At 47.1% G+C, this 13,935-nt stretch overlaps 1 protein-coding gene across 1 annotated transcript; it reads right to left on the bottom strand.

Annotated features, from left to right (window-relative positions):
- Positions 1–2,163: 2,163 nt before the first annotated feature.
- On the bottom strand, positions 2,164–2,865 carry twist1b (twist family bHLH transcription factor 1b). The gene has a single exon (XM_042317165.1). It carries the CDS (start codon positions 2,695–2,697, stop codon positions 2,194–2,196), a length of 504 nt encoding a protein of 167 aa, XP_042173099.1. The 5' UTR covers positions 2,698–2,865; the 3' UTR covers positions 2,164–2,193.
- Positions 2,866–13,935: the final 11,070 nt, after the last annotated feature.

Here is a 13,935-nt window from a genome sequence, read left to right as displayed (position 1 = left end):
GAATAATCTCATTAACAGGAACGTGGAATAACCTAATTTATCAGGAAAACAGAATAACCTAATTTATCAGGAAAACGGAATAACCTAATTTATCAGGAACACAGAAAACCTCCTTTATCAGGAACATGGAAATACCTCATTTATCAGGAACATGGAATAAACTCATTTATCAGGAACGTGGAATAACCTCCTTTATCAGGAACGTGGAATAACCTCATTTATCAGGAACACTGAATAATCTCATTTATCAGGAACATTAATCAGGAACGTGGAATAACCTCCTTTATCAGGAACGTGGAATAACCTCCTTTATCAGGAAATTGAATCATCTCATTTACCAGGAACATGTAATAACCTCATGTATCAGGAAAATGGAAAAACATAATTTATCAGGAACATGGAATAACCTAATTCATCAGGAACATGGAATAACCTCATTCATCAGGAACATGGAATAACCTCATTCATCAGGAACATGTAATAACCTCCATCAGGAACATGGAATAACCTCATTCATCAGGAACATGTAATAATAGCAAATGTCAACACTATAGGCTTTAGTGACGCACACAGTGTTGCTACACAGTTATAAACGGCAAAGTTTGCCTACTACTATACAATAATAATTAAAGCAGTAGTCTGGTTTATTTTACAAATAGGCTAATAATAATATTGTTCATAATAATAATAATAATACATTATTCCAACGATGTCCGTTCATTGCTACAAAACAAACCTAATAAATATTATGATTATTTTGTCTTTCATAACCTATAGTCCCATTGGGTCGAGAGAAATCCGATATTCGGAGGCATTTCAGGAGTATGTTGGTTTAAGATGAAGCGTGATTATGTTGATTATAAGACCATGCCAAAAACAACCGTGAAACGTTTCCCAGGTGGACACGGTTTTAATACATTTCATACACCGCTCTTACTGAATGATCTCTGCGAAAGTTGTTGTCGTAAATGTGAATGTTAAGCATGGTCCACTTGTGGATTGGAGCAGGACACATTATAAACATTCACTTCAATGTGAAGACTTACCGCCAATTTATTAACTATTTGTGTCAGAATAAAAGTCGAAGTAGCCTAACTGGTAGCCTACCAGATAACTCTGCTGCATAAGATTGCATGTTTGCATCAAAAGAGGGAATTACTAAAGTATTTGACAATTGTTCGATCCTAGGACATTTAGATTTGTATAATCATACCATACTTGTTTGGTTGAAACTTAATTAATGAAGTAAAAAGGGAAATCATTTTGTTTTATCATTTACTTTATTGCGGAAAATATACAATTATTTACACAACAATAATAAAAATAGGAATGCATTTCAGACATAAGATCTATTCCTCATGTAACACGTGTCATCAATAAATAAATAAATGTATTCTGAAAATAATAACCTCAATTATTTTCGCACAGGTTGGCGACACATTATTTCAACCCATTAGCCTATAATACCGCAGTCAGTCCACATCGAAAGTCTCACACGGAAACTGAGACAAATGCGTCGATGCTGCCCTTTAACCTCCACAGAATACGGTCCACAGAGTCAAAGACATGCATGAAAACATACATTTCCAAGTAACATTCGTCGTCAACAATAAATGTAGTAGTGTAGTAGCCTAGCACTCGAATGCAGATCCAGGTCGTCCAAACGCGGGCCTTTCCCAGGCAAAGTGCTCTCCCCACGCCCTGTCCTTTTTGGTTTTAAATGGTTGTCAAAGTTTGCTCCCATAAACCGCAGCTTTGTGTGTTTCCAGCATTATTCTCCAGAATTGCCCCGTTGTCATATTGATAAGCAGAATCAGCTGTCACCTGCAGATCAGAACAATTATAAAAAAGACGATTAATTATTGACGCCTGACTACGAAAAAGCTCAACAAAACACAGCAACCTAGACTTGTTTATGGCTGCAGTATGACTCACAGATCCAGGAAAGTACAATAGTCTATTAAAGTAGAACACTATTTAAGCTGATATTGTTAAAAAACAAAACAATAGCCCAAATAGGCTATAGTCAAATGTAGTAGGCCAATATGCCTAAAGTGATTGTTTTTGTATTTAGCCATTTTTGTACAACGAACATCAACTGAAATGGTTGCAATGTAGTACGGTCTTAAAAAGTAAGACAATGAGTTGGAAAACAGAGCATACCATTTTGGACTACAGCTCTTCGGCCGTGAGCTAGTGAGATGCTGACATGGACCAAGCGCCCTCCATCCTCCATACAGAAAACGCATAGCTTAATCTCTCATGAGCCACATAACTACAACTTGCCATTTTGGAGTCCAATTCATCGCTCTGCAGAACTTGGTACAGGAAATCGATGTACCTGGCAGCAAGTTTTAAGGTTTGTATTTTGCTCAGTTTGTCTGAAGGCAAAGTGGGGATAATTTTCCGCAAAGACGAGAAAGCTTCGTTGAGTGACTGCGTCCTCTGCCGCTCGCGCACGTTCGCCATGACTCGTTGCGTCTGTAGGTCTTCGAAAGAATGTGGACTGCTGCTGCTTGACTTTTTCCCTCTTTTCCCAGGGGTAGGGCTATCTGAATCCTCCCCGTTTTTCCTGCTTGATGTCCTTTTCCTCCCACATCTCTTCGGTTGCCTATCCAGTTCCCCCTCACTGTTGCTGAGACTGTCTAGTGGAGAGCCTGGGGAGCTCGACTCTTCCCCGGTCATTTCCTCAGACATCACCCCTCAGTTAGAAGACAGACAAGCGACAGTCAGTCCGAATGATCCACGCATCAAGTTAACGGTTATTTCCAGTTGCGCCTTCGATTCACCGCCAGACACCAATAATAAAGTATCCATACATGGGATCCCGAGACAAGAAATGTTTTCTGATACTTGAGAAAGTTACGGAGTTCTTATAGCCTGTATGGCGTAAAGATTTGGAGAGAGAGAGGATTGGCCAATAAAGTATATTACGTGTAAAGAGGGGTGGGCGCGAGCAAGGAACTATGAGGAACTCCTCTCGCTGCATGGTCTGCTGAAAACAAAGTCGGAGACCGCTGAAAGCGTACTTCATCAATGGCGGGATTGGTATTGTATAGCCTAGAATATAAATTGGATAGGCTTATCAAAGAAACACATTTTGTTTGATTTGAATCTCATTTAATATGCTTATGTGTAATGACACTATTAGGTAAAACATAAATACGTTTAATCGTTGAATGCAATATTTGTTTTTACGCGCAACAAACAATCTAGATTTTAACTCAATGTATGCCATGCACCATGTTGTAATTCAAGATTAAATTAAACACTAAAGGTAAACAGTAACACGATATGGAGCCAAACGATGAATACCTAAACGTTATTCTTATATTCCTCTAGTTTGGATAAACATGATCATTATACGCTGGCTCATTCATGCGCACAAGTAGAGCGTATCCAATAGACCACACACACACCACCTGTAAACACACAACTGGCAACCCGCTGCTGACCCAACATTTAATTTACCTAAACAGTTTTCGAGGTTATTATCCTGGATGAGAATGATCCTGGATGAGAATGATCCTGGATGAGAATGATCCTGGATGAGAATGATCCTGGGTGAGAATGATCCTGGATGAGAATGATCCTGGGTGAGAATGATCCTGGATGAGAATGATCCTGGATGAGAATGATCCTGGATGAGAATGATCCTGGATGAGAGTAAACTGACATATTTTTTATTTAAGGGCATTTAAATGTGTCCTTAACTGGAATCCATGTATTTATAAATTAATATGAGACTTAGCCCATACTTTCTGTTGACTAGGCTACTGCAGTACTACTTTTAGCCCCTTATTCTGGAAACTAGAGATGCGTTTGAGTCCAACAATATCATAGTCCTCTATAGCCACAATTCTTCAGTGTTGTTGAAACTCCAATTCTACATGGGCATCAGTGTTGTTGAAGCTCTCTTGAGAAGACTGTAACTACATTGTCCACAAGAGGGCATATACCTCTATCATTATCTTTATCTCTAGACTCTAGAGCAGAGCTCTCCAACCCTGTTCCTGGAGAGTACTGTAGGTTTTAACTCCAACCCTGTTCCTGGAGAGATACCCTCCTGTAGGTTTTAACTCTAACCCTGTTCCTGGAGAGCTACCCTCCTGTAGGTTTTAACTCCAACCCTGTTCCTGGAGAGTATCCTCCTGTAGGTTTTAACTCCAACCCTGTTCCTGGAGAGTATCCTCCTGTAGGTTTTAACTCCAACCCTGTTCCTGGAGAGTATCCTCCTGTAGGTTTTAACTCCAACCCTGTTCCTGGAGAGTATCCTCCTGTAGGTTTTAACTCCAACCCTGTTCCTGGAGAGTATCCTCCTGTAGGTTTTAACTCCAACCCCAGTAGTAACTGATCTGGTTCAGTTTATCAATCAGCTAATTAGAATCAGGTGTGCTAGATTAGGGTTGGAGTTAAAACCTACAGGACGGTATCTCTCCAGGAACAGGGTTGGAGATAAAACCTACAGGATGGTATCTCTCCAGGAACAGGGTTGGAGTTAAAACCTACAGGACGGTATCTCTCCAGGAACAGGGTTGGAGTTAAAACCTACAGGACGGTATCTCTCCAGGAACAGGGTTGGAGTTAAAACCTACAGGATGGTATCTCTCCAGGAACAGGGTTGGAGTTAAAACCTACAGGACGGTATCTCTCCAGGAACAGGGTTGGAGTTAAAACCTACAGGACGGTATCTCTCCAGGAACAGGGTTGGAGTTAAAACCTACAGGACGGTATCTCTCCAGGAACAGGGTTGGAGTTAAAACCTACAGGACGGTATCTCTCCAGGAACAGGGTTGGAGTTAAAACCTACAGGACGGTATCCCTGCTCTATAGCGTTTCTAATTGGAAGATATTCCCCCATGCTATAAAAGTGATGTCTCATTTACAGTCATTTAGCTTAATACAGAAATCTAAACCAAAAACAGCTATCTCATAAATACTACAATCAAATATTAATGAAGTCAATCACATTTATTACATTTTGTAACATACAGTATGAATGCTTAGTCCTGGTTAAAGTTGTAGCCTAGGCTACATGTGGGCTCCCATATAAAAGGTAAGTTAACACAGCTGCTACCTCACCCTCTAATGAAGGTGAATTGAGGAGAAAACTGAAGTGCAGAGGAAATTCTGCAACTCTTGGAGGACAGTGCCCCTATATAAAAGGCCTCTCTGTCTGTAAGAAATATTTACCAGGATGTGGGGGTGGTAAACAATAAACAATATCCATCTTGTGTCATAGTAAGAGGATTACCTTCTCTGGGTTCTAGAATCCCCAGGAGCACCAATAGGGGAGCAGGAAGCAGGAGGGCAGGCAGGGTTAGAGGTCACAACACCAGTGACCATTCATTGAAACCAGCGTCCAGCCAGGGCCCAGGGCTCAGAATGAATCATTGTTCTGACTGGGGGACAGACAGGGAGACACCTTAGGGCATACCTTACTTACACCGAGGTTGGTTAACTGTGACCTGTCCTGACCAATCATTTAATTTAATCTGTTTGACATGTTAGGGGCCAAACTGAAGTGCCAGTATCCAGGAACATCCATACATTTTGACTTAAAATATTATTGCGATTTGCCAACAATTTAAGGGCTCATTTGAAAAAGAGGCCTGGGTCCCAATGGGACTCCCTGTCAAAATAAAGGTTCACTAAAATATTGTAGCGACCCGCATCAGCAGGCTGTGTGTTATGTGTTAGGCTATTAGTTGGTTGTGTTGAACTTACCAGTACCCAGTGTTTGCAGGGTCTGCTATGCCAATCAACCTGCTATCTGCCAATCACGGGAATGCCTGGAATGTTCTGATGCCGGGCATCCTGGTGGTTGGTGGAGTGGCGTGGAGGGGGGTTGGGCAGGGGGGTGGAACATTGGAAGTTAAGACCAGGTTTAGCCTTTGTTCTCTCTCTTACGTCTGGCCTTCACAAGAGAAGGTCACGGTTGTTTTATAGGGTATCCTTCATTTATTTGGTGTGGGCTACGGCCAAACAGTAGCCTGCGTAAAGTTGGGTTAATAAACCATACATTCGTAAACTCAATTCTCTATCTGGACAATTGTTCCTTTGTGATCTAGTCAGGACATTACAATATATTTTTTTCTTCTCCAGAATCATAAACGTTTTCAGAATGATTTAGCACTGAGACTAAAGATTCAACCAGTGATATTTCAGTAGATTTGAAGAGTCTATGAGCATCAGGTCCCCTCACCAGGTGACTTTACCTGCCTGTGTAGCCCTGTCCATGGTGCTGATCCTTACCGCATTACTTAGCCTGATGTTGTCGTCAGGGTACAGTAAATTATGTCGAGCTATTACCGTGATTATGGAAAACATCACATTCTGCAGTGAGGAGGCAGACAATAATATTACGCTGTTTTGCTTTAGGTGAGGGCTTTTCTTTGATCTTGATATAAATAGGTTCCAAAACCTACAATGTTAATTAACAAAGCAGTAAACTGGACAAAAAGAAGAGCAACATAAACTGGATTGAAAGTCAGCAGTAGTCTAACCCAGCATTTCTTAAAGTATAGGTCGCGACCCGAAGCGTTGTGGACCTGTTAATAGTGGTTCGCGACGTGTCAGACTAAATGTATCATTATTGAACTAATTACTGGAATTGAGCTGGCCAAGTGTAAATGCACTCACTGTTTAGCAGCGGTATCTCAGCTCTGTTTGACAGCTGCTCGAATGGGAGGAAGATGTATGCTTCGTCGTTTACCGGGTCTTTTTTCTGCAGTTTTCGTGAACATCACTCTGCGACCCACACGCTGCAGCTCTGTTGTTCAACAGCAGATGATGTGCTGTCCGCCGCTGACTTGTCATTCCCTCTCTCCATCACGTACCACTGTCATCAAATGGACTCAAGCTAGCCACAAGTTCTGACTGAGCTCAATCGTCATGAAACGCAAATACAGCGATGAGTTTCTCACTCTTGGTTTTGTACAAACTTTGAGAAATAGCGAGGATTGCCCGCAATGTGTTTTGTGCGGGGAAGTGCTTAGTAATGATTCTCTCAAAACAAACAAATTTAAACGACACGTCCTGACCAAACATCCACAGCATGACGGTGAACCCAGAGAGTTATTTCAGAACAGGGGAGAATGCTTCAGGAAACAGGGCTTTGACAGTGGAAGAGTAAGTCAACTAGCAAGGCATTGTTCTCATTTTATAACAGGTGATGATAAGCAGAAATAAGGGAGCACGATTTCTCATAGAAGTAGATGCGAGTTTCTCTTTCCAACAACCCCCTCGTACTCAGCTAATAGCTAACGTTACCCAAAGCAAGCTAGATACTGATAGTGCAGCCCTAAGTAACAGTACAGATGAAGATGACAAATGCAGTCCTACTGTACATCTTACTGTAGCGATGATTGTTGAAAACAAGTCTAGGTTGGAACTGTTGCTGTTAAAATACAAGTATTTTTACAAATTCTAAATAAAATGATTTAACACATCATAGTCTAACACTCCATAATGCCTGATTGATAGTCAGATCTGTAGTCTAACCCAGGACTCCATAATGCCTGATTGATAGTCAGATCAGTAGTCTAACCCAGGACTCCATAATGCCTGATTGATAGTCAGATCAGTAGTCTAAGCCAGGACTCCATAATGCCTGATTGATAGTCAGATCAGTAGTCTAACCCAGGACTCCATAATGCACAATCGTGAGAGAACCATTGTTTAAAAGGTCCCTGACAGTTCCTGGTACAGCTAAAACAATCCCCAGTTTACTGGAAACATATTATATAACTCCCATAGTTACACAACAATGTAATGAAATGTTGAACCACTGTTCCCTACATGTAGTGTACCATGGGTCCTGGTCAAAAGTAGTGCACAATATAGGGAATAGGGTGCCATTTGGGACACAACCATAAAACTAGTATAAAGGGTCATATCTATTTGAGTCTTTTTGGCAGATCTCCCCCTCAGTGTTCCCCTCACTGCGGCAGAAGAAGTGACTCTGAGAAAACACAGCTGTTTCATGAGAATATGATGTCATCAGAGGACACACAGACAGCCTGGTGTTGATTTTTAATAAAGACAGGCCTTTAGGAGCCATAATAACCTTTAAAATGAGATAGCATTTGTCAGTGGTGGATATTACGAGAGGTAGTAAGTTAGTCATGTCATTAGGACACTGAATAGGGACCAAGATAAGTCCTGTCCTGTCATGCTTATTTTGCTAACAGGTACACCAAATGAGGCTCCATAAACTCAAGCTGCTCCCTTCAGGGTTAAAGCATGCTCATAGTATTTTCTTTCTGAATATTAGTGCTGACTTTGTGCTGATTCTTTGCAAGTGGATATGAGCTCCGACCCACTATGTCTGTCCAGCCAACTCTTTAAGTTGGACAAGGGCATTCTGTGTTTTGATAAGATAAGAGGTTTGCACATCTAACCGTTACATATGAGTTTTTCTTAATAATTGTTTTCCTTCTTTATTTTTGATTGTGTGGTAAAAATGGTTTCAGGATGTAACTGTCTCCTACACTACAGGTTACATAAAGGAATAACACAAACTGAGTGTCCCATCCCTCACCACCATAATACAAATCCACTCTTTGTCTTTATGAGTAGTGAGTAGGAGGGGTGATTGTCTAAATGTATAATGGTGATTCATGCAACTTGACTTGACAGTCCTGAGTGACCCAGCCCAGAGGATTACTAACAGCCCCCCAACAGGTCATTCAGGTCCATCCAGGTCCATCCAGCCTGCAGTCAGAACTGGGTCCAAGCTCCACTGCCAGAGTCAGATCCTCAAGGACTGGTGACCTCCAGCCTGCAGTCAGAACCGGGTCCAGCTCCAGCCTCCACCACCACAGCCTGAGTCAGATCCACAAGGACTGGTGACCTCCAGCCTGCAGTCAGAACCGGGTCCAGCTCCACTGCCAGAGTCAGATCCACAAGGACTGGTAACCTCCAGCCTGCAGTCAGAACCAGGTCCAGCTCCACTGCCAGAGTCAGATCCACAAGGACTGGTAACCTCCAGCCTGCAGTCAGAACCGGGTCCAGCTCCACTGCCAGAGTCAGATCCACAAGGACTGGTGACCTCCAGCCTGCAGTCAGAACCGGGTCCAGCTCCACTGCCAGAGTCAGATCCACAAGGACTGGTGACCTCCAGCCTGCAGTCAGAACCGGGTCCAGCTCCACTGCCAGAGTCAGATCCACAAGGACTGGTATCCTCCCGCCTGCAGTCAGAACCGGGTCCAGCTCCAGCCTTCACCACCACTGCCAGAGTCAGATCCACAAGGACTGGTATCCTCCAGCCTGCAGTCAGAACCGGGTCCAGCTCCAGCCTCCACCACTACAGCCAGAGTCAGATCCACAAGGACTGGTATCCTCCAGCCTGCAGTCAGAACCGGGTCCAGCTCCAGCCTTCACCACTACAGCCAGAGTCAGATCCACAAGGACTGGTATCCTCCAGCCTGCATTCAGAACCGGGTCCAGCTCCAGCCTTCACCACTACAGCCAGAGTCAGCCCACAGGGACTGGTATCCTCCAGCCTGCAGTCAGAACCGGGTCCAGCTCCAGCCTTCACCACCACAGCCAGAGTCAGCCCACAGGGACTGGTCAGCCTTCACCACTACAGCCAGAGTCAGCCCACAGGGACTGGTATCCTCCAGCCTGCAGTCAGAACCGGGTCCAGCTCCAGCCTTCACCACCACAGCCAGAGTCAGATCCACAAGGACTGGTATCCTCCAGCCTTCACCACCACAGCCAGAGTCAGATCCACAAGGACTGGTATCCTCCAGCCTGCAGTCAGAACCGGGTCCAGCTCCAGCCTTCACCACCACAGCCAGAGTCAGCCCACAGGGACTGGTATCCTCCAGCCTTCCACTACAGCCAGAGTCAGCCCACAGGGACTGGTATCCTCCAGCCTTCACCACTACAGCCAGAGTCAGCCCACAGGGACTGGTATCCTCCAGCCTTCACCACTACAGCCAGAGTCAGATCCACAGGGACTGGTATCCTCCAGCCTTCACCACCACAGCCAGAGTCAGCCCACAGGGACTGGTATCCTCCAGCCTTCACCACCACAGCCAGAGTCAGCCCACAGGGACTGGTATCCTCCAGCCTTCACCACCACAGCCAGAGTCAGCCCACAGGGACTGGTATCCTCCAGCCTTCACCACCACAGCCAGAGTCAGCCCACAGGGACTGGTATCCTCCAGCCTTCACCACCACAGCCAGAGTCAGCCCACAGGGACTGGTATCCTCCAGCCTTCACCACTACAGCCAGAGTCAGCCCACAGGGACTGGTGTCCTCCAGCCTTCACCACCACAGCCAGAGTCAGATCCACAAGGACTGGTATCCTCCAGCCTTCACCACCACAGCCAGAGTCAGATCCACAAGGACTGGTATCCTCCAGCCTTCACCACCACAGCCAGAGTCAGATCCACAAGGACTGGTATCCTCCAGCCTTCACCACCACAGCCAGAGTCAGATCCACAAGGACTGGTATCCTCCAGCCTTCACCACTACAGCCAGAGTCAGCCCACAGGGACTGGTATCCTCCAGCCTTCACCACCACAGCCAGAGTCAGCCCACAGGGACTGGTATCCTCCAGCCTTCACCACTACAGCCAGAGTCAGCCCACAGGGACTGGTAATCTCCAGCCTTCACCACCACAGCCAGAGTCAGACCCACAGGGACTGGTATCCTCCAGCCTTCACCACCACAGCCAGAGTCAGCCCACAGGGACTGGTATCCTCCAGCCTTCACCACTACAGCCAGAGTCAGCCCACAGGGACTGGTATCCTCCAGCCTTCACCACCACAGCCAGAGTCAGCCCACAGGGACTGGTATCCTCCAGCCTTCACCACCACAGCCAGAGTCAGCCCACAGGGACTGGTATCCTCCAGCCTTCACCACTACAGCCAGAGTCAGCCCACAGGGACTGGTGTCCTCCAGCCTTCACCACCACAGCCAGAGTCAGACCCACAGGGACTGGTATCCTCCAGCCTTCACCACTACAGCCAGAGTCAGATCCACAAGGACTGGTATCCTCCAGCCTGCAGTCAGAACCGGGTCCAGCTCCAGCCTTCACCACCACAGCCCACAGGGACTGGTATCCTCCAGCCTTCACCACTACAGCCAGAGTCAGCCCACAGGGACTGGTATCCTCCAGCCTTCACCACTACAGCCAGAGTCAGCCCACAGGGACTGGTATCCTCCAGCCTTCACCACTACAGCCAGAGTCAGATCCACAGGGACTGGTATCCTCCAGTCTTCACCACCACAGCCAGAGTCAGCCCACAGGGACTGGTATCCTCCAGCCTTCACCACCACAGCCAGAGTCAGCCCACAGGGACTGGTATCCTCCAGCCTTCACCACCACAGCCAGAGTCAGCCCACGGGGACTGGTATCCTCCAGCCTTCACCACCACAGCCAGAGTCAGCCCACAGGGACTGATATCCTCCAGCCTTCACCACTACAGCCAGAGTCAGCCCACAGGGACTGGTGTCCTCCAGCCTTCACCACCACAGCCAGAGTCAGATCCACAAGGACTGGTATCCTCCAGCCTTCACCACCACAGCCAGAGTCAGATCCACAAGGACTGGTATCCTCCAGCCTTCACCACCACAGCCAGAGTCAGATCCACAAGGACTGGTATCCTCCAGCCTTCACCACCACAGCCAGAGTCAGATCCACAAGGACTGGTATCCTCCAGCCTTCACCACCACAGCCAGAGTCAGATCCACAAGGACTGGTATCCTCCAGCCTTCACCACCACAGCCAGAGTCAGATCCACAAGGACTGGTATCCTCCAGCCTTCACCACTACAGCCAGAGTCAGCCCACAGGGACTGGTATCCTCCAGCCTTCACCACCACAGCCAGAGTCAGCCCACAGGGACTGGTATCCTCCAGCCTTCACCACCACAGCCAGAGTCAGATCCACAGGGACTGGTATCCTCCAGCCTTCACCACCACAGCCAGAGTCAGATCCACAGGGACTGGTATCCTCCAGCCTTCACCACCACAGCCAGAGTCAGATCACAGGACTGGTATCCTCCAGCCTTCACCACCACAGCCAGAGTCAGCCCACAGGACTGGTATCCTCCAGCCTTCACCACCAGCCAGAGTCAGCCCACAGGGACTGGTATCCTCCAGCCTTCACCACCACAGCCAGAGTCAGCCCACAGGGACTGGTATCCTCCAGCCTGCACCACTACAGCCAGAGTCAGCCCACAGGGACCAGCCTCCAGCCTTCACCACCACAGCCAGCAGACCCACAGGGACTGGTATCCTCCAGCCTTCACCACCACAGCCAGAGTCAGCCCACAGGGACTGGTATCCTCCAGCCTTCACCACCAGCCAGCCCACAGGGACTGGTATCCTCCAGCCTTCACCACCACAGCCAGAGTCAGACCCACAGGGACTGGTATCCTCCAGCCTTCACCACTACAGCCAGAGTCAGCCCACAGGGACTGGTATCCTCCAGCCTTTACCACCACAGCCCAGTCAGCCCACAGGGACTGGTATCCTCCAGCCTTCACCACCACAGCCCACAGCCCACAGGGACTGGTATCCTCCAGCCTTCACCACTCAGCCCACCACCAGCCCACAGGGACTGGTATCCTCCAGCCTTCACCACCAGCCCAGCCCACAGGGACTGGTATCCTCCAGCCTTCACCACCACAGCCCACAGCCCACAGGGACTGGTATCCTCCAGCCTTCACCACCACAGCCAGAGTCAGCCCACAGGGACTGGTATCCTCCAGCCTTCACCACTACAGCCAGAGTCAGCCCACAGGGACTGGTATCCTCCAGCCTTCACCACCACAGCCCACAGCCCACAGGGACTGGTATCCTCCAGCCTTCACCACCACAGCCCACAGCCCACAGGGACTGGTATCCTCCAGCCTTCACCACCACAGCCCACAGCCCACAGGGACTAGTGTCCTTTCCTCTGTTATTAATCTATCTGCTGAGCCTTATCTCTCTCTCTCTTAACCTACTCACATATCTGTAGAAATAACAAACCCTGCACGGTCTCTCCATAACATAAGTCTCCCCACAATTGCCAGTGATATTCCTGTTCACTCCATTAGGTTGACCACACCGAGTGGGACGCCAGAGAGGGAAGATGGATCAGCTGCTAGCGTTGAGAAAAGACAGGGGCCTTGTCTTCAAAGAGGCAGGCAGAGCATGGAGGATAAAGTCCCCTCGGGCCTCGCCAACTAACAAGGTCAGGCTCTTGTGTTGGATGACAGCGGTTTTCCACCTCAAATTCATTCAACCAAATGACCTCAATAGTCTCAAAACGTCGCATTCCGAGGAGAAACTCAGACATCATATCTGGGTGTTTGATAGCGGCCAGTCTGGCAGTCGGTCGGGGGAGAGAGGAGAGGATGTGGGGTTTAGATTAGAGCAAGGCGAAGATGAAGACAGGCTTTTATAACCAGTCTGGATGTGAGCCGGGGTCAGAGCTCCTGAAGTAAGCTGTTAAAGAAGCCTTTTAAAAACACAGGGCTTTGATGCTGGGAGAGGCTAATCGTTTTGGTTGGCTATGTATTGCTTTAGCAGAACTCTAACCAAGTCCCAGACAGACTGCCCAAGAAAAAGACCCTCAGATCTGGCATGGCTCAGAGTACCCACTGCATTGGACACAGAGAGACACCTCGACCTAGTCAGTCACCAATCAGTCATATGGCATAGTGGTTTGTCAATGTGCATCACTAGGAGCTTGCTTTCATTATTTCTGTACTAAACAATACAAAAAGACAGATTGGAACACTGTTTTGGTAGAATAGAATCTACTCTATACCTGTATGGTTTGTAGAACTTGGTAGACTAGAATCTACTCTATACCTGTATGGTTTGTAGAACTTGGTAGACTAGAATCTACTCTATACCTGTATGGTTTGTAGATCTTGGTTGACTAGAATCTACTCTATACCTGTATGGTTTGTGGATCTTGGTTGACTA

Source organism: Oncorhynchus tshawytscha, unplaced genomic scaffold, assembly GCF_018296145.1.
Source record: "Oncorhynchus tshawytscha isolate Ot180627B unplaced genomic scaffold, Otsh_v2.0 Un_contig_107_pilon_pilon, whole genome shotgun sequence".
NCBI classification, from domain to species: Eukaryota; Metazoa; Chordata; class Actinopteri; order Salmoniformes; family Salmonidae; genus Oncorhynchus; species Oncorhynchus tshawytscha.
This window is presented reverse-complemented; position numbering and strand designations above follow the sequence as displayed.